General features: G+C 43.2%; 1 protein-coding gene across 1 annotated transcript; it reads left to right on the plus strand.

The window, feature by feature from the left end:
* SEC16A (SEC16 homolog A, endoplasmic reticulum export factor) lies at nucleotides 1–26,676 on the plus strand. The gene is made up of 32 exons (XM_042052164.1): nucleotides 1–55; nucleotides 3,993–6,544; nucleotides 7,293–7,805; nucleotides 8,367–8,512; nucleotides 10,846–10,931; nucleotides 11,794–11,923; nucleotides 12,369–12,567; nucleotides 13,641–13,818; nucleotides 14,240–14,382; nucleotides 14,813–14,874; nucleotides 15,097–15,235; nucleotides 15,494–15,736; nucleotides 15,984–16,081; nucleotides 16,621–16,702; nucleotides 16,857–16,974; nucleotides 17,195–17,306; nucleotides 17,562–17,667; nucleotides 18,123–18,263; nucleotides 18,359–18,472; nucleotides 19,073–19,274; nucleotides 19,466–19,708; nucleotides 20,384–20,472; nucleotides 20,864–21,022; nucleotides 21,263–21,340; nucleotides 21,566–21,622; nucleotides 21,793–21,904; nucleotides 22,195–22,332; nucleotides 22,413–22,513; nucleotides 22,904–22,978; nucleotides 23,589–23,648; nucleotides 24,542–24,616; nucleotides 25,031–26,676. Exons 2-32 carry the CDS (start codon nucleotides 4,064–4,066, stop codon nucleotides 25,097–25,099), a joined length of 6,549 nt encoding a protein of 2,182 aa, XP_041908098.1. The 5' UTR covers nucleotides 1–55; nucleotides 3,993–4,063; the 3' UTR covers nucleotides 25,100–26,676.
* The last annotated feature ends 69 nt before the right edge of the window (nucleotides 26,677–26,745 follow it).

The raw sequence follows: 26,745 nt of genomic DNA on the forward strand, positions 1-26,745 counted from the left end.
GGCCGTGAGGGGCGGCGGGGGCTGCTGAGGGGCCTCGGCCGGCGGGGGCTGCCAGGTACCGCGGGGCGCGCCCGGAGGGAGGGCCGCGGGTCCCGAGTGGGCTGCGTGAGGAGCGCCGGGCCTAAGGTGCGGGCCCCGGTGTCTCCGGTGCCAACCCCGCCGTGCCTCCGGGTGGGCCTCGGGGCTGTCGCAGCGCAAGGAGCCGGCGGGTCCCGCAGCCCTGGGCTCGGCCCCCCGCCCCGGTTGGAGCGGGTTGTGGTGCCGCAAAGAGGGGCGAAGGCGCGGCCGCAGTCGCGGGGCTGCGCTGCCCGGGGGTTTTCCCGCAGGATTTGGGTTGCTCTGTTTGGAGTGGGGCGGTGGGACAGGGACATTCTGCGGGGGTCCGAAGGTTATTCCGTGGGGTGCGGGAGGGAGAAAGTACCGTCTGATGTTGGCTATCACGTATTCCCTTTGACAGCAGCAGCGCTGGTCCCAGGTCAGGGCTGTTTTTCCGAGCTGTCAGGTGCCACAGGTCTGTGCAACTGGTGCTGACTCAGGAGTGCGGCTGCCTGAAAGCGTCGGGAGCTGCTGGGGTAAAGAACTGGTAGTCGGGCTCCTTTCAAAATAAACGGGAGTGCTCTGTGCTGCTTCTGTGCTTTTGATTCTCAAAGAGCTGTTTTCATGGAGTCACAGACTGGTTTGGGTTGGAAAGGACCTTCAAGATCATCTCATTCCACTGTCCCAGGTTGCTCCAAGCCCTGTCCAGCCTGGCCTTGGGCACTGCCAGGGATCCAGGGGCAGCCACAGCTTCTCTGGGTACCCTGTGCCAGGGCCTGCCCACCCTCACAGGGAAGGATTTCTTCCTGAGCTCATTAAACCTGCCCTGTGCCAGTTTAAAGCTGTTCCCCCTTGTCCTGTTGGCTACGTTTTAACAGAATAACATTTGTAACTCTGGTTGCTGCTTAGGAAAAGCCCGGTAGGAATCTGTCAGGAGCATGAATGATGCAGAACGTGTTCAATCTGTCACCCACATGTGTGCAGATGCGCAGCTGTCTGCGTAAGATAAAATTGAAAAAGTAGTTGCTGATTTTAAAGCTGCAAATCTCTTTTTCCAGCTGTTCCTGTATTTGAGATTGCAGTGGGGTTTTGTCACTTTGTTCTCATTAGGAATCTGTGTATGTGAACATGTTATTTATCATTTGGTTCATGTGTGAGGATGAGAGTTAATATTAGTCCTCTGTAACCTGCTTTGGGGGCATAGTTATTCTGTTTAAGAGTAATTTATTTAGATAGGATTAAATTAATAACTAAGTCCCATCAAAGAAATTATTTCTTTATAGATGAAGCTATAGAGCTCATTAGGTGAAATTATTTTTATGGCCTTGTCTAGAGCATTTTAATCTTTTTTTCCTCGTTGGCAATGTTTTCTTGGTATGCCTGGAAACACCTTCTGCAATTGTTACTCCTGGTGACTCATGTTTAGCAGGCTGCTCTGCTTTATTAATTAAAAAACCGGCTGAAAGTTAAGAATTTCCAAACTAGATAAAACAGAGATGGATTGCTCTTAACTTGTGTAGTTATTTCTAAATTCCTTAAAATCAGCATTTCCGTTAATCCTGGATGAGGCACAAGAGAGGGTCAGTAGCACTGAGTTATCTTCTGTTTAAATTACCTGACATGGGCACGTTCATTTTATTTGGACTCAGTTCCTCAAATCTTGCTTGCTTTTACTACTGTGTGCAGTCTGTTAATATTAACTTTGCTTCTGAGGAAGCTGATCCCTTGTGTTGAACCTCTGTTATGCACCATCAAAGATCCTGTTAGAGGAATGGCAGGTTCTGCCTTAAAGTAGGACTTTACACTTCTTTTAATTAGCTAATTACTGGTACTGGCTGTTACAAAAATATGGCAAAGTATTAGGATTTTTTTAATGAGACACTGCAAGGAGTAAAGCCCACATTAGACATTTGGAAGTGGGTATTTAAGTTGGCTTTTGTGCTCAGCTGTATTTCAGAAACAACTTTTCCATGAAAAACAGAACTATTTATTAGATACCAATATTTTGTTCAGTGAAGTTTGTGCTTTCCAGGACGTAACTGCCTTGGCAGATGGTTTCATTAGCTTTTTTCCTCCCCAGTCCAAAGTACGTTGCATAAACCCAGGAGTTTATTTGGAGGGGAGAGAGGAGTTTTTAAAGTCTGCTTAATACAACAAAGAACACAATGAAAAAGGAATGGGGATGCCCAGAACAGCCAGAGGTTCCTTAAGCACGTGGAAATTGGGATGGGTGTTTAGGCAGGGTTTCCTGGAAACATGGTTGGCAGCAAGGTTGGTAAGCATGGCCAGCTGGAAAACCTTCACCTCAGGATTGTAACAGGCGAAAAGATTGCAAAGTCCTAAAACCTTTTTGTAAGCATTCCTTGATGGAATTCAGCAGCTGTGCTTTAAAAAGAATGGTGAAGGCACTTGCAAGTACTGCATGAAACTGATGGAGCTCTAATGCTTCTGTTGAAATCTGTTTTGTGTTGTCCTTCCCATCTTAATAAAACACAGGTTTATGGAGTCTTAACTGAAGATGTGGCTATGGAGTATATGGATATAGGGAAGAAATTGAGAGTCTGTATTGACTCTGAAAGAGGGACCTGGGTTAAACACAGGGCTGTTGGAGAGAGTTTTCCTTAGGAGAAGTTGTACTGATGTCCAGTAAAGTCTGTGTGTTGTGGTACTGTCAGTGTGCTTTTTATTGGAATTTTTAGGTATAAATATTTATGAAATACATGTAGTATTTTTGATAACTAGAAACTAGAAGTTTGTCCTGATTACAAACATCTGACTTTTCTGGCTTCCCATTTTATTACTCGTGCTGATAAGATGCTGAATCTTAGAAGAACTCCAAATAAGAACTGTACAGCTTTTTTCTTTCATAAACAGAAGTGCATCTGGTATGGAACCATTGCTGTGGTTACTTCACTCTGCATATTATAAACAATATTTGTTGTGTACTATGAGAAAGCAGGATTATCACATATTGCTAAGGCTTCACTGGGCTCCACTGGACGAGTATTGATGAATTCCTCTGGTTTTGTCAGCCTCCATCCTCCCCAGATTGTTAAGTGGTGATAAAATTGAAAAAGACACCCTGATGAATTTATTGAGCTTCCTGTGTACCAGATTCCTCACTGGTATTGTTTGGAGTTGGAGTTGGATTACTTCCGAGCGTGTCCTTTCCACCCTGAAACGCAGCTGTAACCCTGATACTGTGCCAAAGTCCCGCTGGTGTTAAAGTGAGAATGGTCATTGATAGGTGGGGGTAGCTGATTGTTTTTCTATCCTTAAATTGAGTTTTGCAGTGCAGCATTCATCTAGAAGAGACGATATTTGTGATGAAGATCCAATTGTCTTTCTCAAAATAAATAACAATACTGTACCACACAGTGTTTTCTTAGTTAAACCAAAAGTGGACTGTTGAGGGTGATAACATCTGATGAATTCCTTCTTGGGATGCTTCTCATTTTACCTGTGAAAAGGTCCATTCACATGGAGTGCCAGTGCATCAGGGCTGAAAATCATCTCTAACAGAATTAGAGTTAGATAATGACTTCTCAACTCTTCGTAATTAAACTGAGCAGGACATGGTGCTGCAGGCTCTGTTCTAGGCTGGTTGCTGTCCTCTCCGTGATGCATATTTCTAGGAAATGTAACAGTGGGATACCATTGGAGGCTTTGACACTAGTACAGGTCTGAACTGTGTTTAATTAGTCTTACTTGGATATATTTGTTAGTAGAATTGTTAAATAATGTGCATCGATGCCACACAGCCTTACACTTCATTAATGCCGGACTTGGATTTAGAAATTTAATGGAGTGTGTCAGTTTCTTACGTGTTCTGAGGAGAAGGGAGATACTTTCCACTTCAAATTGTTCGACTGATTTTGTTTCTAAAATAAAAGTTGCTTAAGTGCTGCATATATGATGAGAAAGGGAACTGACTTGTACCTGTGTTGTCTCAGCAGGGCAGAAGACGACATCTCTCTACTGCCTCCAGGGCCGATTTATCACCGTGTGACCCTGCCAGAGGGCCGCCATGCAGCAGCCACCGCAGGCTGTCCCAGCGGGAGCGGCTCCTCCTCCTCCCGCCGGCGTGGCTCGGAACATGTACTGGAGGAACAGCCCGCTCAGCAAACGGGCAAACGCCGCAGCTGCCCCGGTGCAGCCCGTGACAGACCCGTTTGCCTTTGGCAGGCAAACCCCACAGGGCTTCCCTCTAGATAATCCATCCAAGGGCAACGCACTGGCGTTCCCACAGCCAGCCCTCGTGCATCCGCTGCCCTCCCGTGCCGGGGACAATCCTCATGGACCACACACGTCTCTGTCAGCTCCTGTGTCTCAAGCAGGGATAAGCACCAGTTCCTTTTCTAATGTTCCAGTTCCTTCTCCGTCCCCGGGGTATGTTATAAATAGTGCTGCAGAAGGGCATCCCAACGCCGATCTCGGACTCCGTGGGCCTGCAGTGCCGTTGCATTATAACCCAGGAGCAGCAGTGGAAAATTCTTTCAGTGTGCATCCTGGAATGGTGGCTGCAGCAAACAAACCTGGAGCTAGACAGGATGTTGGCAGAGATCCAAATGATGCACCTTCAGGACCCAATGCAGCAGCATTCTTCCCACCACCTCCCCAGCAGCCTGGGTCCCAGTGGAGGCCTGTCCCAGGGAGTCTGCAGTCTCCAGTTCGGAATTTTGTGCCCTATCCTGAGCCATCTCCTCAGTCTGACGTTCATAACGTTTCTCAGCCTTCTGTCAGCACTTCTCACCCTCCTCCACACACAAATGTCCCGCAGGGTCCTGGACACCAAGGTATTCCACAAAACATCATGCAAGCGCCTTTATCCGCTGGTTGTGAAAAGAATGGGAAAAATGGCCCTGCAAACAGCAGTCATCACATGAACAGCATCCAGCCTGGAAATGTGTTTAGGCAGAACACAGAAATGACTAACCCTTGGTTAAGCCAACCTTACCAGGAACAGTTTTACCCACAGCCACCTTTGCAAGACTCTGGTTTTGTCCTTCCCACAGCTCAGGAAAACAACCCCAAAAACCAGTCTCCAGCTATGTCTGAAACATCAAATAGGTCTATTCCCACCGATCGAGATCCAGGAACTCTCTCCATGTTTTTCAAAGGGGATGAAGCAGAAAATGAAGAAATACTTTCATCTGAAAAAAATTGCGTAATGGAGAAAACAGAGTTTGATGCCTGTCAGCCAAATTTGGCCTCCCTGTATCACCAGCCTGTGCATCCTCAGCAGGGGGCAACCAATGTTCTCTCTCAGGCACAGCTCAGTACAGGTTCAGCTGGTGAGATGGTACAGAAAGGAATGGATGTTCAGTACTTCCCTAAAATTGCCAGTCATCAGGAGGCACAGGCTGCTAAGCACTCTCTGTTTGCTGGTGATGACGAGGCACAGATAGGTGACACAGCTGCTGGGTCCCAGTACGAAAATGTGGAGAACCTGGAGTGCATTCAGAATCAGGAAGTGCTGCCAAGTGAACCACAGAACATCAATGCTTCATCCCCTGCTGCTGGTCCTGATCCGTACAGGTACGGATCCTTCCCGGGTCAGATGCTTCCCAAGAACGCTGTTGTGAGCCATGCTGAAGGAGGACCAAACTTGGAGGCACCTGATTCCTTACCTCATCCTGTCCGACCAGACAGTGTCTCTTCCAACTACAGCAACATTAGCCACAGGAGCACTTCCAGCTCAGCACGGCCCCCAGAGCAAGTCGGTACATTTATCCAGCAGGAAATTGGGAAGCCTGATGAGGAATCCTCTGCCAGCTTCTTCAAACAGATTGACTCCTCTCCTCTGGGAGGTGATTCAGGTGAGCTAAACCTGAGCAAGAACTACCATGGCAATCTATCCCAGCCTCCCACTCCAAGTCCTCCTAAACCTACAGGAGTGTTTCAGACAAGTGCAAATAGTTCTTTTGAACCTGTGAGGTCCCAGGGAGTTGGTATAAAACCTGCAGAGATTGACCAAGCAAAGATGGTGGTTGAATTAAGAGAGAACCACTCAAACCAAAAGAATATCAAGAAGAACACAGCTGTGCCTGCTGCATCCCCTGGCAATCTTGAACAGCCACCAGATAATCTGGAAACAATTTACATGCCTCAGGTACACCCAGGGCCTCTTGCAGGCACTGGGGAAGCTGGAAATACGCTGCACTCTGGACCTGTTGTGGAAAATATACAATCAGTATCTGAGAGACGGTCCTCAACCAGAGCTCAGGGAGCAGTTAAGAAGTGTGATAGCCCAGCAACAACTTTATGGGCTCACAATGAGTTACCAAATTTTGGGGGAAATGTCCTTCTAGCTCCTGCTGCTCCTGCGGTGTACGTACCTGCCAAACAGACTGTGGAAGTCATTCAGCCACCAGAAGAAGGCCTGTCTAATCAGCAGCCATGCAAACCAGGGACTATTGCTGTGCATCATTCCCAAGATGGAAATATAACTTTTGAAAATCTTGAGAATCCTCCCAAAATGGGAGAAGAGGAGGCACTTCAGTCTCAGGCAAGTTCTGGTTATGCAAGTTTATTGTCTTCTCCACCTACAGAGTCTTTGCAAAATCAACCTATTCTGATTGCTCAGCCTAATCAAAGCTATAACTTGGCTCAGCCAATTAATTTTTCTATTTCTCTATCTAATCAGCTAAGCAACAATGAAAACAATCAGCCAATGAAGGACTCTGGAGTTGGGGACAAGCCTGCAATGGGTCCCCAAACTTCACATGCTGGTGGGGAAAACGTGCCGTTACCTGTGATGCAAGTTGGATCTCTCTTAGTTAATTCACTTCCAAGTACTAATCTGTTAAAACATAATTTATTACAAAGTCCTGTTAATTCTTCTGATGCTTCTTCTAATCAGCCTGCAAACTTGCTAATGAAAACTCCTCTTAATTTGACTCCAGAAGGGCAAAAAAATGTTAATATGGAAGGCCTCGTTCCTGAATTTGCTAGCAAGCCAGGGTCTAACTCCTCTGTTTCTCCTGGGACAAATCTTCCCAGTGGAAGTGCAAGTGGACTAGTCCCCCCCCGTTAATTCCATAGCACAGGCTAATAATTCTGCAAATCAATCAAGTAGCAAAGAAGCTGCTGGAGTGCTCGACTTCACAGTGTCACGGACGTTGGAGAAAAGCAGCACAAGTAATTCTGTGCAGGTGCACAGTCAGTCACCCTCTGGTGCTCCAGTCCAACAGGCGGCCGGTGGCGCTGGTCAGGTGCGTCCCGAGGTGCCTGACAAACAACATTTCTATCAACAGGTGACAAAAGATGTACAGCACCAGGCTGTATCAGACAGAGCTGCACAGGGAGCGCTGCCACCCCAACCACAAATGCAAGCAGCTCAAATGCAGCCACCAACATCTGGGCAGTCCTCAGTTCCTCCAGACTCCCAGATTTCCAAAGGGGCTAAAGCCATGCAGCAGGGGGAGAGCCAGGTGCTGGGCAATCGTCCCCAGCCTGGGGGACCACAAGAGGCAGGTTCAGCCCAGCCAAGGTACGACCAGACGAGTCCCAGGAAGCAGCCGGTGTCAGAACAGCCTCCAGGTGCTCCAGCTGCCCCAGCCCCTCCTGCCTCCACTGCTCAGTCAGTCCCACCCAATGGGCAGCAAGACCTGCAGCGTCCACCCCCACCTCAGACCCCTCAGGAAGCCTTCGGTCCACCCCAGAACCCTTACTACTACTACAGACATCCTTACGATGCTTACCAGGCTCCATATCCACCACCTTATCCTCCTGCAGACCCCAGGACTGCAGCTCACCTTTATTACATGGTAAGTTTTCATTTTGCCCTTTCGTCTCCCCTTAGTATGTAGTATTAATTTTCATTTCTGAGTTACGAATTTAAACAGTTGTGTCATGATCAATATTCAGCAGAGCATTCATGTTAAGTGTTTAAGTGTAGGGAAAATCCAGACAGCAGTAACAAAATTGACACTGCAAAGATTATGGAAGCTTAAGTAGTTCCTGATATCAGTTCCAGTTGGCACAGATGCCAGCTCATAGCAATTTGTTTGGTTCTTTGGAAAAAGTTGGCAGTTATAATGGGCTTGGCTGTCCAGGTGCTCAAATTTGGTTCCTGTCTGCTGCCTGAATTATTGATGATTTAGTAGAGAGGTTGAACTGCCTTTAGTCCAGACATAATGGTTTTTTTCTTTAAGTTGAGGATATTAATAACTTGACTGCCACAAAAAGTAATGAAAGCTAAACTGTAGTTTATTAATCTGCATCTCTTCAGGTATCACCGTTGTGGTGTGAATGGTGAAGTTTTTCGGTTTTAACTGTTATTTTGGAGGTGTGAAGCCTCTTCCCTTGCCTGTGCTTGCCTTTTGCAGGAGGACAGCTATGGGCAGTACGACCCCCGGTACCGACACTATGACGGCAGCGGCACTGCCTACGTGGAGCCCGGGAGCTATCGCTATCCTGAGCCTGAACGGCCCAGTTCCAGGGCCAGCCACTGCTCTGACAGACCTTCCTCCAGGTGTGTAATTCCTAAATTGAGTCAAGATCTGGATACCCCAAAGCAGAGACTCTAGTGATGCCTGTTGGAGTTTTACAGCACAAACCACAGGGAGGAATTCAAAACCTCTTTGTGTGCTGCCATAGGGACGGACGGTATCGAATGCCACGTCTGGAGAGGATACAATTCCACAGCCTCTTCTCTTGCTAGAGCCTTGTTATTCCTTTCATTCAGTTCTCTGGGGGTTGTTGGTGTTTCTGCTAGGCAGGAAGTCACTGCTATGGCCTCAGTGCTGATGTTTGCTGTGAAAGAGCAGTGCAGGCCATGGGTTGTTAGTCAATACTCATTTATTTTCTGCCTTGCACTTAAGCAGGGGCCCCTCATTCTGTTAATGAATGGCACTTTTGCCCATTGGTTCGGGTTTGCCTTGCAGGCACCATAGATACACAGTGGTTCAGGTGCTCAGAAGAGAGAGTGGTGAGTCAGGTGACAACATCCTGGTGCTGTGTCAGGTCCATTTGTGTGACAGTTCCCTCAGCTGTGGATAAGCTTTCCTCACAAAGCTCTCAGGCTGTGGTCTGGATGGCAGAGGTGCTGTGTGGGCCCGTCCCACCCACTCATTTCACTGCAGGTTTTGATTAGGGAAACTTAAAAGCCTTGATCTGTCTGATTAATATGAAATAAAGAAATTTGAGAGGGGAACAATGTGTTCAGATGCTCCTTGAAAATATTAAATAAAAGTAGGATTAAATCTCTAGTATTTCTCAAGAAAGAAACAGCAAATTCCCTTGAAGAGATTGCTGCTTTCTGATGATTATTGTGTGAGTTATTTGTATGAACTTCAATTAATGGTAAAATGTTACTGTTGTTATCTGCTGAGGGGTTTTGCAGTTTCTAACAGAGAAACTCCAGTTACCTCTCTGGAAATTATTAAACCCTTTGTAGTATTTGTCCGTTGTTTGTAGTTCACTCATGGAGCAGTGATCAAATTACAAATACAACATTTTGGTTACCACCTGCAGAAGATTATAGATGTATTTCAGTCTTGAGGAGCACAAAACAGTGCCTGTAACTCCATGTGATAACTTTTACCATTTTATGAGTGAATTTAAGTGTGCTGTGAGCTCTTGAAATGAGATGATAACCTCTAGTAGCACTTGTCGTGTGTACCCTCCTGAGGTACTATTTTTAGAAGGGGTTGAAGTTTCTGTATGTGGCAGTGGGCAGATCAAAGCCTGTTAGAAGTGGCTCTGTCAGGGCTGCTGTGTGAGTGCCAGTGCAGTCAGACAGGGGCTGTGGTGAGGAGCTGCAGGGCAGCAGAGCTGTGTGTGTGTGAAACTGCCCTGAATGTGCCAATGGTGGTGATGCAGCTTTGTAAACGCTGCTTGGGGGAGGGAATGGGATCTCTCTGGGGGAGACTGGGGAGACTGGTTGGGTGGCTAAACCTGCTCTGATAAGATCAGACCTCCTCTGCAGAGTGAGTGCTGTGTTAGCAGGCTTCCCACACTCCTTGACTCGCTGGGCCGCTTTGGAGTTTGCACTCTCAGTTGTAGGGAAGCGTGGAAGTTGCCATCACTTCACACTGGCATTAAATATCTTCACCTGCTCTGTGTATATGCACAAGTGTGTTTGTGAGTGTGATGCACCTGTGGAGGTACAAACATCCATGGATGTATACATATATATACATTTATGTGCATACATGTAGACACTGCATTTTTCATCTAACATTCATCCTCTGGCTTTTTTCAGAAATTCTAGGATGATGACCTGAAAATGTTATCTAATAAAGGCTCATGATTTTTCGAGCAACGGCCACATCTTTCTTTTTCCATCAGAAGAATGCTAATCATTTTTTTCTGTGCGCTGACCCTTACTTTGCTGTGTTGGTTTTAGCCATGTTTTTGTGCTCCTTTGGACAATCAGCTCTGTAAATGAGTATTTTCTTCATCAGAAGCTGTATAATAAAACACCATTAAATTTGGAGTGGCCATTATTTCTTAATGAATTGTTAAATTATTGACTTCTCTGTTGAGACAGTTCAAAGGATGCTAATTATAGCAGTAGTTTTTGTGATTGTCTGTAAGTAATTAAACTTATCACCAAAGCAGCTTACAATGCCACTAAATTATTGTATGCTAAGGGCTGTCAGCTTTTGATGGCACACAACAATTTAGTGCTGTATTGGGTTGTAAAGTCTTAATTTTATGATTCCCTGACTTTCTGGAAATGCATTGTTTTAACTATGAAACTATCTAATCAGTTGTGGCATAGAGTTTTTCCTACCTCCTGCTGACTTTAGAAGAGATTAAGGTGGAATAACAACTTTTTTATACTTGTGTGCTTTCTTTCAGGCAAGGGTATACAGAAGATTATTATGGAAAAAGTGGATGGAGTGATTATTATTCAGGCTATTACCCAAACTCCTATGATTATGGAGGTAAGGTGTCAAAAAGAACTCTGATTTTTTTTGCCATAGAAAATTGCAGATTTAAACAATAATTTATGGGGAAGAGAAATTTTAAGATCAGAGAACCCACATGAATATAACTGGTGTCCTTTCAATGACCAGCAAGACTAAAATTATGCTTGCTGAAAATTGATTTTTTGCCTACTTCAGTTCTTAATACCTCTCCATCTTTCCTGTATGTTTTTTGGTCAGTAGAAGTAGTAAATAGAAAATAAAATAAGTTTTTTCCTCACCTCAGTCTGCCTTTCACTGGGGTGTGTCCTTGGTGTGTGACCTGCAGGCAAACCTGTAAAGTGAATTTTAGGTGGCTGTAAACAGAAGTTGACTCATGACTGGATTTTGGTTTTGTCCATCATTATCTGAGTGCTCACTGAGATATGCTGGCGTTGGGAGTCTGGAGGTAATTGCTTGTGTAGTGCCTGGGAGGGTTTTAAGCAACATCTGTCCACATCCTGAGATGTTTTGCTTGGCAGTCTGCAGACTGATCACAAAGATTCTGTGAATGTCATAACAGATAGCAGGATTGAGTTTTAAAGGTGTTAGAAAAGATCTGATGGCAAACACTGACCCCTCAAGAGTAACTAACTATAACAACCATCTTTTTAGAGAAAACCATGTTTTCTCTAAAAGGTGTAAAATTGATCTTTAAAGTTGTTGTTGTTTTTTTTTTTAACTAAAAAGAAGTGGACATATTTACATAGCTTTAAGTACATTGCTTTGGTTTTGCTCTGTGCTTCAGGACCAAACCAGTTTGTAATTAAAGAGAAAGAAGTAGAAAAAGATGATAGCCAAGGTTACCAATATCTGAACCATTTATTTTTCTTTTCCAAAGATCCAAGTCGCTGGGAACGATACCCATATGACCCCAGGTACAGAGACCCTAGAAGTTATGACCAGAGGTACTGGTATGATGCTGAACACAACCCTTACCAGAAGAGAGAAGCATATCCATATGGCAGCAGGTTTGTCCAGTCAATCCACGTTCTCCCAGTGCTCTTTCCAGAGCTGGAGCAGCAGGTTCTCTGGAACAGACTGCTAAAATGCAGTGTTACACAAATTTCACAGTGCTGCTCGTCCTTTCTGTAGCTTTAACGTAGGTCATTGAAGGAAACCAGATGAGCTGTCACATCACTCTGAGAGAAGGATTGGAGGTGGTAGCAGCACTTGTTTTCAAACTAGTTGAACATTCTGTGGGTTTTTAGAGCAGACTCTGAGTATGATGTTGGTCTTGATCTTGAATATTCAGGATGAACTCCTTGAAGGAATGTCAGTTTGTTTGCTGTAACAAGAACCTCGGTGTAGGCAGTGGTTTAAGAACCCTTCTGGAGTGAGGTCTGGTTTTCCTGACAGTCACCTCCCTGGGAGCCATGGCTGGCTGTGCTCATTCCTGCTTTGTCTGTCCATCAGGAATGACCGCTACGAGGATAACTGGAGATACGATCCCCGTTTCACCGGGAGCTTTGATGATGACTCGGAGCCCCACAGGGATCCCTACGGGGACGAGTTTGACCGGCGCAGCGTCCACAGCGAGCACTCCGGCCACAGCCTGCGCAGCTCCCGCAGCGTCCACAGCCACCAGAGCAGCTTCAGCTCTCGCTCCCAGCAAGTGAGTTCCAGCTGCACACACCAACCTGGCACTTCCTCTGTTGGGGGTGGGTGAAGCGTTAGAAAATAAGAAAATATTTTGGGTGTTAGCGCAGGGAATGTGTGTTTTGAAAATTTTTGTAAGTTAAAGCTGGTTTTTAATACCGTTTTGAACTTAATATTTGTCACAGTTGTCAAGAGAACTTTAACCAAAATCAGCACTCAGTTGTGCAAGTTGCTACACACACAGAAATGGAAAATTTCCTCTACTGAATCCATTTGCTGTTTGTGAGAACTTTGCCTTCCCTGTGCTTGGCTGTAGTGGACAGTGTGCCTGGCTTTGTGTCATGTCATTCTTCTCATCACGAGCATGACTGTGTTACTGAACTTGGGATGTGTTAAAGGACTAACTCCATATTTGTATGATGTTATTTTGACTTTAAAAGCAAAAACCAAAGCTAACTGATTACTCATCCACTTTACACCACAACTACAGATACCTGAAAACCTCAGAGAATATTTGGCTAATTTTTGAGGTACACTTTTTGTTCATGTAATGGGTCATTTTACCTGTAGTTGGTTCCCCATGTTTCATGGAAGTTTAGGTACTTTCCCAGTCTGAATTCCAATTCATTTAGTAATATTTGAAGTAGTACTGGAAATCATTTAGGCATTAATCTTTAGGCACCTGAAGCCATTTGGCATTTGTTGGGTTTATTCTGTTGAGACACTGTCTGTTACAGCAGAGGTGAACATTCATTCTGACTCACAGTTGCTGGTAACAGCACTCATGCTTTTCACACAAGAACATAGAAATTCTGTTGTGAGAGAATTGAACGTGCTTGGATGTGAACAGATCAAATGATGGTAAAAACACTGGGGGAGAAGACAAAGATAAATTAATTATCTGCTGTAGCCTGTGCTACAGAAGGATCTCGCCAGGTGGCTTTCTGCAAGGCAGTGGTGCAGTAAGCCTGGTTCCCAAGGAGCATTGACAATGGAAGCTGTCAGGAGGGAATGCTCACAGTCTGCAGTGCTGCTTGTTGTGTGTAACTCCAAGCTCCCAGCTAACCCTCACTGATCTGATCTGTCTAGAGCCAGCTCTACAGGAGCAATCACGATCTAACGGGTAATGCCTATGAAACCCCTGCACAGGCAGTGTCGCTCCGTGCGGATTATCCCTATGGAGGGTATGATCCCAGCTTTGATGGACAGCAGCCTTTTACAGACTATGGCTACCCTGCTGAAACGGGCTGGTCAGCTGTGGAACAAGGTATGGACACGCTGGGGATGGAGGGGAAGCATTGTGCTATAGAGGCAAAACACTTCTCTGGAAAATCTTTTCCAAAGTCTGTTGATGTCTGTCATTAGCTCTTTGAAGATGTGTTACACGTTTGTACAGAGATCACAGAAATGTGTCTGATACAAACAATCAAAGCCCCTGCATTGGAAAAAATAACTGGATTTTAAAGTTCTTTAGTTTACTTTTCTAGTTATTGCAAATCTTCAGATGTGGGACTTTGGGACTATAAAGGAACTGATTAATTGTTTCTTACAAAGTTCAGCCAAATTAAATGACAGAGTGTTTTCCACTAATACTTCAGAATTATTGAATTGGGTAAATACATCAACAAGTTTACTTAGTTACAAGACATAGTAACCTGTTCTTATTTTATCTTTTCTCCCAATTTCAGCACCTTTAAGGCCCTCAACACCTGAGAAATTTTCAGTGCCTCATATTTGTGCCAGGTTTGGGCCTGGGGGCTTCTTAATAAAAGCACTGCCAAACCTGCCTTCTGAGGGCCAGCCAGCTCTGGTTGAAATTCACAGCATGGAGGTAAAGTTTAAAAGGAAAAATGGGAAGTAATGGAATAAAGGTCCTTCTTTTGGAAGGGGAGTAGGGAACTTGAATCTATAACATCCTGATTTCTTTTTTTTTTTTAATGTCACTGCATGTATCTTTACCAGTTTGGGCTGTAATCATAAATAAAACAGTAAATTAAAAAGTTCTTTTCCTCTGAGAGATGACTTAGTCATGACAACATCATCCAGCTCTTTATAATTTTGTTCAGGATGATGTACAGAGTAACTTCCATGTAAAGTAGATTTCATAATTTATCATCCTTGAGCAGGTTGTTAGTCACCCTTTGTATTTTGTTAAAGAGGCTTGATTACATGATGGGTTATGTTCAGGTCTGGGTGTTTTATTGATAAAAAGCAAAATTCATAGGTATAAGAATTTCTTATGGATTATATTTGTGTTTCAGACTATGTTACAGCATTCTCCAGAGCAAGAAGAGATGAGAGCCTTTCCTGGTCCTCTTGCTAAGTATGTTCTTGCAGTTTCCAGAAATAACTTTAAAGCATTCAGAAATAATTTCTTCATTGCCTGTAAATTACAGCATTTAAACCGACTTAAAATATTTGTGGCTTTTCGCCTGCTTAAATAATACAGGAGCTTTAAATTTTTTCCTCAGACTAATCACACATAATGACCTGAATGTTTATATATGTCTCATTAAAAACTTCTTTTCTTGTTTTTTTTTTTCAGGGATGAGACCCATAAAGTGGATGTTATTAATTTTGCACAAAGTAAAGCTGCACAGTGCTTTAAGAATGAAAATTTAATTGACAAAGAATCTGCAAGTCTTCTTTGGGACTTTATTGTACTGTTGTGCAGGCAGAATGGGGTATGTCTCACTGCTCAAGTTTTTATCTGCCCTAAAGGATTTTGTTCACAAGTAGTTTTTGTGTAAAGATCAGGAATACGTGTTATAGTCACTGATCATGGAATAGTTCACAGGCTGAAGGAATGTGGAAACTGGGCACTCATCCTCAGCTGCTCAGAGGTGCTGATGTTCACATATTGCTGTTGAAGTGACAAATAAAATGCAGGCAGTGTTGACATAACAGGTTTTTCAATTTTTGTTTTCTCTCCACACACACAGACTGTTGTGGGAACAGACCTGGCTGAACTTCTGCTCCGAGATCATAAAACAGTGTGGCTTCCTGGGAAGTCCCCTAACGAGGCAAATTTGATTGATTTCACTAATGAGGCTTTGGAACAAGTGGAAGAGGAATCTGGTGAAGCCCAGCTCTCATTTCTCACTGATAATCTTCTAACCACAGTTGACAGTTTTGAGAAGGAGACTGAGAGATTCAGGGAGTTGCTGCTTTATGGCCGTAAGAAAGTGAGTGCTTGTGCTGCTACTTACTTTTGCAACGTTTGTAGTGCATATAATATTTCATGGCACTGCACTACACTGATACAGAAAATATTTTGCCCTACAGTTCATAATCTAAAGCAAAATAGTATTTGTTTTCTAGCTTTTATCTGAACAAACATATTTTGATTTGATCACAAATTACTACTGCACAGCTGTTTTGGTGAGTAATATGTGAAGCTATTCCCAGTAAGCTAATTTGTGTCTTGATTAGGATGCTTTGGAGTCTGCCATGAAGCATGGTTTGTGGGGTCATGCTCTGCTCCTTGCCAGCAAAATGGACAGCAGAACACATGCAAGAGTGATGACCAGGTACTGAGTTGCTTTTTGATTAGTGAAATTTGGCTGCCTGTTCTGCTAGTGAGGTGGAGAATGTCAAAATCATGCGTTATCCATAGTAGTTCATGCAAGAATTATGCCTTAGTTTTACTGTGTATTTATTTGTCATTTGTTACTTTTTATTCTGGGGTCTTCTGGCTGAGAAGTTATTAAACCTGAGAAGTTATTTTCTGCCACCTGTTCCATTTAAGGGGTATTTGAACAATGTCATCTGTGGCCTTGCTTGGGAAAAACTGCAAAAACTCAATTGTCAGTTTTGTTAAAGTCAGCTGGCTTGGGGAGAATCCAGAGGTTTTTCCTAGCTTGGACTGACTGGTGTTACAGTGCCAGACCCAGTTCACTGGGAATGTTTTACTTTTGAACGTTATCCCAATTTCTTCTTCAGTGTAGTATTTTCACACAGCACTTCCTTCTCTTGAACTAGGTTAGATTCATTGCCACTGAGAGCTGAAGTACATTTTAACTGCTTACCCCATGTTTGTGTTTTGTTTTTCTCTGCAATGTCTCTGCAGATTTGCCAACAGTCTCCCAATTAATGACCCTCTGCAGACTGTTTACCAGCTCATGTCTGGAAGGATGCCAGCTGCATCCACGGTAAGATTCACTGGGAGCTGCAGGGAGGAGTGGAGTTCCCAACAGAAATCTTCCTAGAATGTCAGAGAAGTTGTTTTGGTCGTTTTTAGGTTGAAACACTTACCCATGCAGAGCTCCAGTCACTGATTTGACCTAGTAATTCTTCTAATTTTAGTGCTGTGGAGATGAGAAATGGGGAGACTGGAGGCCTCATCTAGCAATGGTGTTATCCAACTTGACCAATAATGTGGACTTGGAATCCAGGACCATTGCTACCATGGGAGACACTCTTGGTAACTCTTGGGGAATGAACAGGGTGATGACTGAAGGAAAAGCTTTGATTGCTCAGCTTATGTTTTTTGAAAACAGGCAATTTCTTCATAAAATATAAAGTGGAGCAGTTTTGTATGGGCTTGTCTCTATTGTGAAAGCATTTGAATGCAAAGCCAAACAATACAGGACAAAGGATGTGCCACTGAAATATCCTGAGCTCTGTCCTTTATTTTTCTGCAGCTTCTAAAGGCCTGCTGGATGCTGCTCATTTTTGTTACCTTATGGCCCAAGTTGGGTTTGGAGTTTACACAAGGAAGACAACAAAGCTTGTCCTAATTGGATCAAATCACAGGTCTGGATTTCTTTTTTTTTTTTTTTAACCACAACTTTTTCAACGCAAAAATGAAAGTTTGAGAGACTGAATTGCATTGCTCCCCTTGTCCTCACAAGGAGCAGCTGATTTTGAAATAACTATTTGATGTGGTGTCTTGTAGAAGTTGTTGATATTTTGTGTCTGACAGAGCTGTGTGACTGACACCGATAGATCTGTGTTTCTTGTCAACATATATAAACTCAAATAATATTTTTCTTCTCCTGTTTGAAACAGCTTGCCGTTTTTAAAGTTTGCCACCAATGAAGCCATTCAAAGAACAGAAGCCTATGAATATGCACAGTCACTAGGAAGTCAGCCTGGCTGCTTGCCCAATTTCCAGGTGAAGAGCTGTTCCTGTTTTGGTTTGGTTTCTGTTTTGGCAGATTTCATGCTTTTAATCTTTCATGTGCTGTAGTCAGTGTGGCAAATATTTTATCTGCTATGACATCAAATATCCATGGATAGCAATGTAATATAGCTGTTTTCCTGTTTGCCACATTTCATTTTCACTTTTTTCACCTCTACATCCTGAACTCTGAATTTTAACTTTTTTTATTGTAATTCTCTATTCCAAAAGAAAAATCCAGCAGAATTTGCTAGCACTAGCTGTAGATAAATAGACAACTTCCACTGGATGCATTAGGTGGAAGAGGAGAATTGAATGCTTGTTTGTTAAATTTTAGATGTGATAATGAGATACCTGAGCTTTCAGCTGAAATGCCAGAGTGCCTTTTATTTGTTCCCACTCAGAGTGTTGTGAACACTTGGTTTATTTGTCCTGCTTGCCTCCCCCAGGTTTTCAAGTTCATCTATGCCTGTCGGCTGGCTGAGATGGGCCTTGCTGCCCAGGCTTTCCACTACTGTGAAGTGATTTCCAGAACTGTCCTGAAAGATCCCCATTACTATTCCCCTGTGCTGATTGGCCAGCTAATCCAGGTACCAGGAGGAGGAATGAAGTGTTTGTGGCTGGATATTGTAGGTGGGAAGCTGTGGCTGATGAACTCACACTTCGCAATGGTTCTTTTCCTCAGATGTCATCCCAGCTGCGCCTGTTTGACCCTCAGATAAAAGAAAAACCAGAACAGGAATCTTTTATTGAACCCTCCTGGTTAGTAACACTTCGACATGTGGATGGACAGATCAAGGTACAGTGTGTGCTTTTCAGCATGAATTATTCTCTTTAAAGGATTAGTGTAAATCCAGTTTCCAAAATGTTTTTTTCACACTGCTAATCACAGAAACGTGGGAAGTGACCTTATACACTCATGTCATAAATTGCAAATGTTATGATGTAAACCAAGTGAATTTGCCACACTTTAGTGCTCTGAGATTCAATACAGAATAGTTAAAGTTGTATGAGACAGGTTTTTCTTAATACCATAATGCAAGGAGAATTGCAACTCACTAGGTTGCAGTAACTCCTGCTGTAAGCAGGGGATCTGCTTGTCATAAAATTGTGTGTGAATTAGTGTTCCTAGATTATAACAGAAAGGAAAGAATTGCCATTTATTTAAAGAGATGTGTTAGCAATTTGAACCCTGAGCCAATTAACTGTTTCAATTCAAAAACAAATAAACTCTTTAAATTATTGGTTGAACTTGGCTTATAAATGGCTGACAGTTCATTTCTTGACTAACACTAAAAACCTGTTTTCACACCTAAGATTTGCTTTGCTCTGTGTTCCCTTGGTTATGAACTGAATGTCTAGTACAGTTCAGTTAATAATATTTTGCTTTTTCATGCAGGAGGGTGCAATAGCCTATAACACAGACAGATCCACGCCCCCTCCATATGAATGCAGCACTCCCAGCTCTGAACTGGACCGTGCCAGTCAGTGTGATGGGGGAGGTGGCCGTGACGTGGGTCCAGGTGCTGAAAATGCCTTGTTGGCATCCTTGTTACCTAATATGGCTCAACAGATGCAGAGCGTGCAGCTGATGCCTTCAGGTTGGTGTTTCATGTCCTTTATGACAGAGAGAAAACAAAGGTTTCGCGTTTCTGATAGAAGAAACCACTTAAGAGGCTGGTTGGAACAGGGAGATTTCACTTCTGCATTGTATCATTCATAGGGTAAAAGGTTCACACTGGAATTTCTGTTTAATTATAGCTCTTAACTCTGGTTTTTTTTCATGCTGCAGTACCTCAGGCTGTCCTTGATGGCTCAGCTGCCATGATTCCTCCTCCTGGTGACCAGGGAAGTGTCCCTTTCTACCCAGTGGCTCCTCAGCCTCTTGGTCCAGGATCTGGCTTTGTACCTCAAGGATTTTCAAATCCCTATGGAACTGAACCATCCCCACTGTATTTAGGGTCAACACTACCCCCAGGAGGGCCACCACAAGAAATGGAACTGCGGTCAGAAGAGCAGACAAACCTGGAAACAGGTCTGGGATCTTAATAAACAGCTTTCCTTCCTTCTAAGGGGTATAAAGTGTTTTGGGGAATAATTCAAAATATCTCAGTATTAAAAAAATAGTCAATGTTTTGGGTAATGAATTTAAAAACACCATGTAATGGTATAGAAACATCTGTAGAAAGTTGTAGTATTCATCCTGCTTTTTTGGCTTACTTTAAGAGTGAGGTCAGACTCAGCAGATCATGATTTAGACCCTGACAGATCATCCCTGAGTGCACTGGGATTGGCAGTTCTGTTTCCAGGGTCTGTATCAGGGATTTCTGCCTCTGGATGTGAGCTTCTGGGACCCTGATAAGTTTCATTTCTGTGACAGCAGAGCCTGACACGTGTGGAAGGAGGCAAACCTAAGTTTGGTAGAGTTTGAGACATGAGGAACCTTTAACTGCTCCGTCCTGCTGGTTGCATCCCTCAGCCTGCTCTGGCCTGTGTTTAGAACAAACATAAACCCAGACAGGAGAGGGAAAAAAATCACAGCAATTGCAGCTCTCATTCTTTAAAAGACCAGGTTCTCTCTAGCACAAAACTCATAACTGGTGAAAACTTTTGCCTTAAAACTATTGTGGGGCTTGGGGGCTTTGGTGTTTGTTGTTGGTTCTTTTGTTGGTGTGTGTCCCTGCTAACATGATCTAATTTCTTTTTTAAGGAATGCAGAGAATTGCCCCAGAGTCTCCTTCACAAAACTCCTTCCCTGAACAGAGAGAGGATGATTTCTATGGCAGAATGGCTAATATGGTATTGTTATTTCATACATTTCTTCAGCTGCATTGCAGCACCATACAAGCACAAGAGGATTTGGGGGCTCTGTGTTATTCTGCAGCAAGAATTGAAGCTTGGTTTTTAGAAGTTCCAAAATAACCAGATTAAATGTCTTTAATTGTGTGGAAATTCTTGATAAAAAATTAATGTTGTGTCAGATATTCAGCTGCTTGTTTATTGTGCATTTATGTCCTGGCTTTATATCTTAACTAGGCTCCAGGACAAAGATCCATCTTTAGGTGTATTAACTTTTAGATCAGTTCTGCTAAAGGATTTTACAAAGAAGGATTTTTTTTTAGGAAGATGAAATGTGATCCATCACTGCAGCAGTGACAACTTTGTGCTTTGCTGTGTATTTGTTACGCAGGGCTATGGGCGAAGATCCCGAACAACCTCAGAGTCCTCTGTTCATTCTGTGGGACGAGAGAGATCCAACTCTGCAGCAAAACAACCCTCTCCTCCTCCCTCTGCTCCTGCAGGGAAAGAGACTAAAAAAGAAACAAAGAAGGAGGCAGCACCTAAAAAGGTAAAATTTCTTAGAAAGGTATCTACAGCTGGAGGAGATTTGTTAGTAAATGTGGTCACCCCTAGTCCACGGTACTTAAGAGGTCCTAATTCAATTGTTTATTCCTGTTTATTAGGTGCAACTCTGGGCTCAGAGTTGAAGTTCCTAACAGAAAACGTGTTGTTGCATGAATGTTTCTTTTAACCTGCCTGTAAAGACAGTGGTGAGAGAATTAACTGAGTAGATTGAATTTCTTTGCAGACTGGTGCAACCTGGTTTCGCTGGCTGATGGGAAAAGGAAAGAATGAGGCTCACCTGCCAGATGACAAGAACAAATCAGTAAGGCTCCAAAAATCACAAAAACCTTTATACACTTGAATTTGTTCTGATGTTCTCCTGGATGACAGATGAACATTGTTTTGATGAGTAAACAAATGACTGTAAAACTTTGAAGATTATTTTTATTCTAAGACTGGGGTTTTTTTAAAAAATAGTTACAATTATTTTCAACTGTTTTAGCAGCTTGCTCTGAGCTCTTTGGTTTTGACTGTGATTTTCTTTTAGATTGTTTGGGATGAGCAGAAACAACGCTGGGTTAATCTGGATGAACCAGAAGAAGAGGTAAAAACCTGAGTCCTCATGATTTTTCCAAGTGGAAAACAAAAACTAGGCACAGAATTTTCTTTAATCTGTTATTGGCTCTTAAGAGCTGCTTTTTACTGATTTGGATTAAAATGTGCAACATCAGTCAACGATGTGATTGGATTTTTTTCTTTTTTGTCTCCCTGCAGAGTAAACCTCCCCCACCACCTCCAACAGGATTTCCTAAAGCTGCTCAGGCTGCTCCCCCTGGGCCTGGAGGCCCACCTGGTGCCTCTGTCAATGTGTTCTCCAGGAGAGCAGGTAACAGCCAGCACTGATATTTAAGACCTTTTCTGCATAAAATATGAAGGCAGAAGTCCTGACTTCTCCAGGGTTGTTTGGGAACAGTTGGCAGCTCAGTGGAACTGTGGCTGTTGCTGGTTTTGTTCGTGCCCAGCTCCTGCACTGCCGTCACAGTATCATGACTTGGGTGTGTTACTGTTTGTGTCCCTGGAGTGTTATTTTCTGATCCTGAAAGATGCTTTAAGCAGCAAACTTCAAAGTAGACACAGGCATGACTAACACAAGGCTTATTTTTGTTCCTGGTTTAGCTGGAAACAGAGCCCGTTACGTGGATGTCCTGAATCCAGGGGGCACCAAGGCAAGTGGTGCTGTCCCTGCACCATCAGACCTGTTTGCCCCCTTGGCACCAATGCCCATTCCTGCCAACGTGTTTGTTCCAAACTCAGGTGTGTGGATACGAGTGTGGGGAGGTCGTATGGCTGTTTATGGGTTTGGTGTGTTTGGCTAAATCCTATTTCCTCTGCAGTTCCAGGGGAATCCCAGCCCGTGGAAGGGAGTGGAGCAGCAGAGCACACACCAGCTGCAAACCAAACCAACACAGACCCTGCTGCAGCTGTGGAACCAGAGGTGGGTTAGAAGGAATGTCTTGTGGATAGAACTCAAACTTCTTATTCAAACCCCCCCTCATGATTCTGAGCAGCAGTTTCACAGCCACAGTACATAAAGCATTTTATTGTTGTGGAGATTGTGGGTTAACGTTTTACTTAAAGAACAGGAGAAGGGGAATGCACGTGAAAATGGAAGTGGGAGGTTGCATTTCCTCATTTGGCAGGGCTGCAGCTTCCGTGGGTGCAGCATGTGCCAGGAAAGGGCCCAAGAATACGGGAAGAGTCTTACGCTGCCTGTTACACCTGCCTGATGTGTTGTAACATTGTTCTGCTTCAGTGGGATCTCTAGGGAAGTGTGAAATAGCCTCACAGTAACAGTGATAAACAGAAGTGCCTCGTTTTTCCTCAGTACTTAAACCCTGCAGCCCTTCCTCCAGGATCTGGACTTCCCGTTCCTAACCCTGATGGCTCCCAGTCAGGCGAGGTAAGGCTTGTTGCAAAGTATTTAATTAATGACTTTTACTGTTAATTGTAATGGTCTTACAATGGGCCATCTAAAACAGCAAGTAACTGATTCAGTGGCTGATGAGTAGCCAAGATGGGATTTGACTGCCTCCAGAATTGTACAGAAAAGACCTCTAAGCCCATATGAGAAGTTCAGCCTCCATGTCCTACATTCTGTGATCTCCTTTTCCTACATAAGTACTTTTAAAAGCCTTTTTCAGGGTAAAATATCAGTAGAGTTCAAGGGTCTCTTCTTGCCTCCATGCATGCATATAATTTCACTAATATTAAGTGCAAGACACAAGGAAAACAAATTGCTGTGTGCCAGGCAGAGTAACATTACCTTTGTTCCTACTTAATGTTTTCTATACCTACATAGTTTCGTGCTTTAAGAAGTCCTTTTGATTTAAACTAACTTCTGGCTTTACGTTTGTTTTTGTTTTGGTTTTTTTTAACTTGAAGTTGGTTTAACCTTTGGCAGTGAGACTTTGACAATGAAATAAAACAACTGAAAGCTTGGGGCAGTGACATGCATGACGACTTTTTTTATTTGTGTTTTTTTGTATTTGTGTGTTCTTGCTGTTTTGTAGCTTTCGCGCTCTAGTTCAATGAGTTCATTATCACGTGAAGTAAGCCAGCATTTTAATCAGGTACATGTGGCTGGCCATTCTCATTTATGTTAACTTATTTACTTCCTCTCCCCCCCCCCCCCCTTTATTTTGCATTTGCTCAAATACTAATGCTACTTTTAGTCATTTCCCCCTCATTTCACAGAAATATCATTAAAAGTAGATCATGATGTAGTGTTCCTTTTTACACTCAAACAGGGTCTTCAGTTTTGTGTATTTATGAGAGTGCATGTAATCCAGGCATGCTTTTTATTTATGTTCCTAAGATATTCACATAATTTCATCATCTTTTTTTTCTGGGATACTAAAGAAATCAGTTGATTTTAAACAAAATACTTCAAAAATCCTCAAACCAAACCCAACAAACCTCCTAAAAAGACTCAATACAAGCAAAACTTGGTCATTCTGCTGCTGCCAGTCTCAATTTGGTAATAAACCATCTGCAAAAGTCCCTGTAGGAATTAAAGGAATGCTTCATCTGCTGGGAGTTCCAGAGCTGTGGGGTCACCACAAAGGGGTGACACAAACCTTTCTGATATTTCTTAGTAAAGCAAAACCTGACATAGAATGTTTCTTTTGGGGCAAGTCCTGAGGTGTACTAACAAAGGCAGAAGGTACTAATTGAGTGGAGTTGCACTGGTGTCTTGTGTTGGTTTTGCATGCTTTGGATCTGCAGAGCTATTTGCAGTTGATGCATGTGACATTGTTTGGCCAATTCTTACATGAAGCCAGTCCTGTTCTGGATCTGGATGCAAACTGTACCAGCACTCTGCAGTTGTTCCAATAGGCTGCGCTCTCCATGTTGTTGGCATTATGAATATCCTGTAAATATCTGCTCTGTATAACTTAGCAGACCATGTTGGAGAGGCACTGGAGCTCTGCCCTTGTCTAATTTCAGTGTTTTCTCTTCCCAGCCTGCCACTGTTCCACCCTCAGGGGCATCTTCAGCAGGAGCGGTACCGTTCTACAACCCCTCTCAATTTGCACAAGTGAGTAAAGGCCTCATCTTTCTTTCTCCTTATTATCCAACATTTCTTAGAGCAGCTGTGGCTGCCCCATCCCTGGAAGTGTCCAAGGCCAGGCTGGACAGGGTTTGGAGCAGCCTGGGATGGTGGCAGGTGTTCCTGCCCATGGCAGGGGATGGAATGTGATGTACCTTAAAGGCCCTTCTGACCCAAACCAGCCTGATTCTATATTTTGAACAAAACTATTGAACAAAGCATGATTTTGTGCTCTACCAACTAGGGTTGTTCCACATAGTGTTAAATGTCCACAAAGATCAGTCTGGAACCTGCTCAATTTAACAAGTTTCCATTCAAAACTTTATTCCAAATTTTTTAAAATTTTGTCTCTGGCATGACACTTTTACAGAACATTTTGTTTATTCTTGTTCTTTTTTTCAGTCTCCTGCAGCCAGTGGAAGTTCAAGACTGGGAAGAATTGGACAGAGGAAGTATCCAACATTGAAGTAGAATACAATGGCTTTGTATTTGGAATCATCACTCATATTCTGAGTATGCAAAGAACTCTTCAGCCTTATGGCACGTGGCATCAGCTGCAGTTGACATGACAGAAATTTAATGATGGGTGATCTTCACGCTTGCACCTCATCTACTCAAACCATTACCAAACATGAAATATATGTAACTTTTCCTTTTCAAAACCTGGCTAGAAATAGCTTTGCTGTGATAAAGAATAGACACAAGAGAGGAAATAGTTGCTGTCTGTTACAAAACCTGTAAATTGCATAGGCAATTTATTCCTCAAGTTTATTTTAAACCTTACTAGTGTGACCTTCCGAGACATAGTTTCAGGGATTCCTTAATTTCTGAAGGATGCTCCCCTCCCAGCAGGGGTTAAAAAAGAAAACATGTCCACATTGTAAGATAACACTGTGGCCTTAAGAGGACCATGCACAATTGTGATGCTTTCAGCCAGAGCGTGGAGCCAGAGATGTTCCCCTGGGAGAGGCTCACCCAGGAGATGCCTCGTGCTGGTTTGGCTTTTGGGAGGGGGGAGGGGGCCACAGCTCATCCAAATAAATCGACCTATATTGAATGAAAACTGTGACTGTAATCTAATCCTAATTTGATTTGGATCTTTCCTAGTCTGTATGTAGTTTGTGGTTTAGACTACCTGTAAAGCCAAGTGTATAGTGGGAAGGAGCTCTGTATCATAGCCGACGCTGTTCTCTTGACGAGTGAGTGTTTGTTTAAGTGCAATACGGTTACTTTGCTTTCTCTCAAACTGCTGGCACTCTGCAGCTGGGGGGTAACAGCTTGGAAGTTGTTTATTTTTTCCTTTTTGGAGTGCCAGAATCAGTGTAATAATCCGTTCTTGAATCTCCATTACTAAAATAACCAAGGTCTTAAATAGGTAGCAGCTAAATTTCGTACTAAAAGTAGGTGGATTAGACCTCTACAGATGGACTTTAAAATCTTTAGGTTTAATATAGGAAATCTTGAAGACCATGATATGCAGCATTTATATTCACTGAAGAATCTGAATTATCTGCAAAGAGAGAAATAAACTTTTAAATATTTATTAAATCATTAGGCCATATTTTATTTAGAACTTGCCACCAAACTATTTGATTTTACTTGAATTTCTGCCCAGGAGTAGAAGTAATACGAATGTGAAATTGCCAGTATTTGTCCCCAGTTGTTTATTTTTTTTTTTCTTTTCTTGAATAACACCACTTTCCTAAGATCATGATAGCCTTATGTATGTTCCAGAAGGTTTGTATGCAGCCCAAGTAAAACACTATTTGGGGGGATTAGAAACCTTTGGGTGCTGGTCCATACTCAATTCCAGACGTGGGCAGCAGCAGTCAGTGTGGTTTACTTTTCTATAATTGAAACCTAATCAGACACTTGGCTTTCCTCTAGTCCAGCCAGGCTGCTGATTATTTTCTCCTTTCAGTAGAGACTGCCAAACAACTTCATTCAAAGGAGGCTCCCTCTGAGCTGGGAGCAGCTGTCTTTCCTAAGTGTAAGATTTGACACTGTAAATTCTTAAATAAAATATTTTGCGCTCTGGAGCACTTTCACATTTTACTTTCTTCTTGTGGTTATTGTTTCAGTGAGCTGGGTGGAGGAACCTCTCCTGTTTGTCCGGG

This window comes from Corvus kubaryi, unplaced genomic scaffold, assembly GCF_017639235.1.
Source record: "Corvus kubaryi isolate FWS band 111438036 unplaced genomic scaffold, C.kubaryi_AGA036_p1.0 78, whole genome shotgun sequence".
In the NCBI taxonomy this organism is placed as follows: Eukaryota; Metazoa; Chordata; class Aves; order Passeriformes; family Corvidae; genus Corvus; species Corvus kubaryi.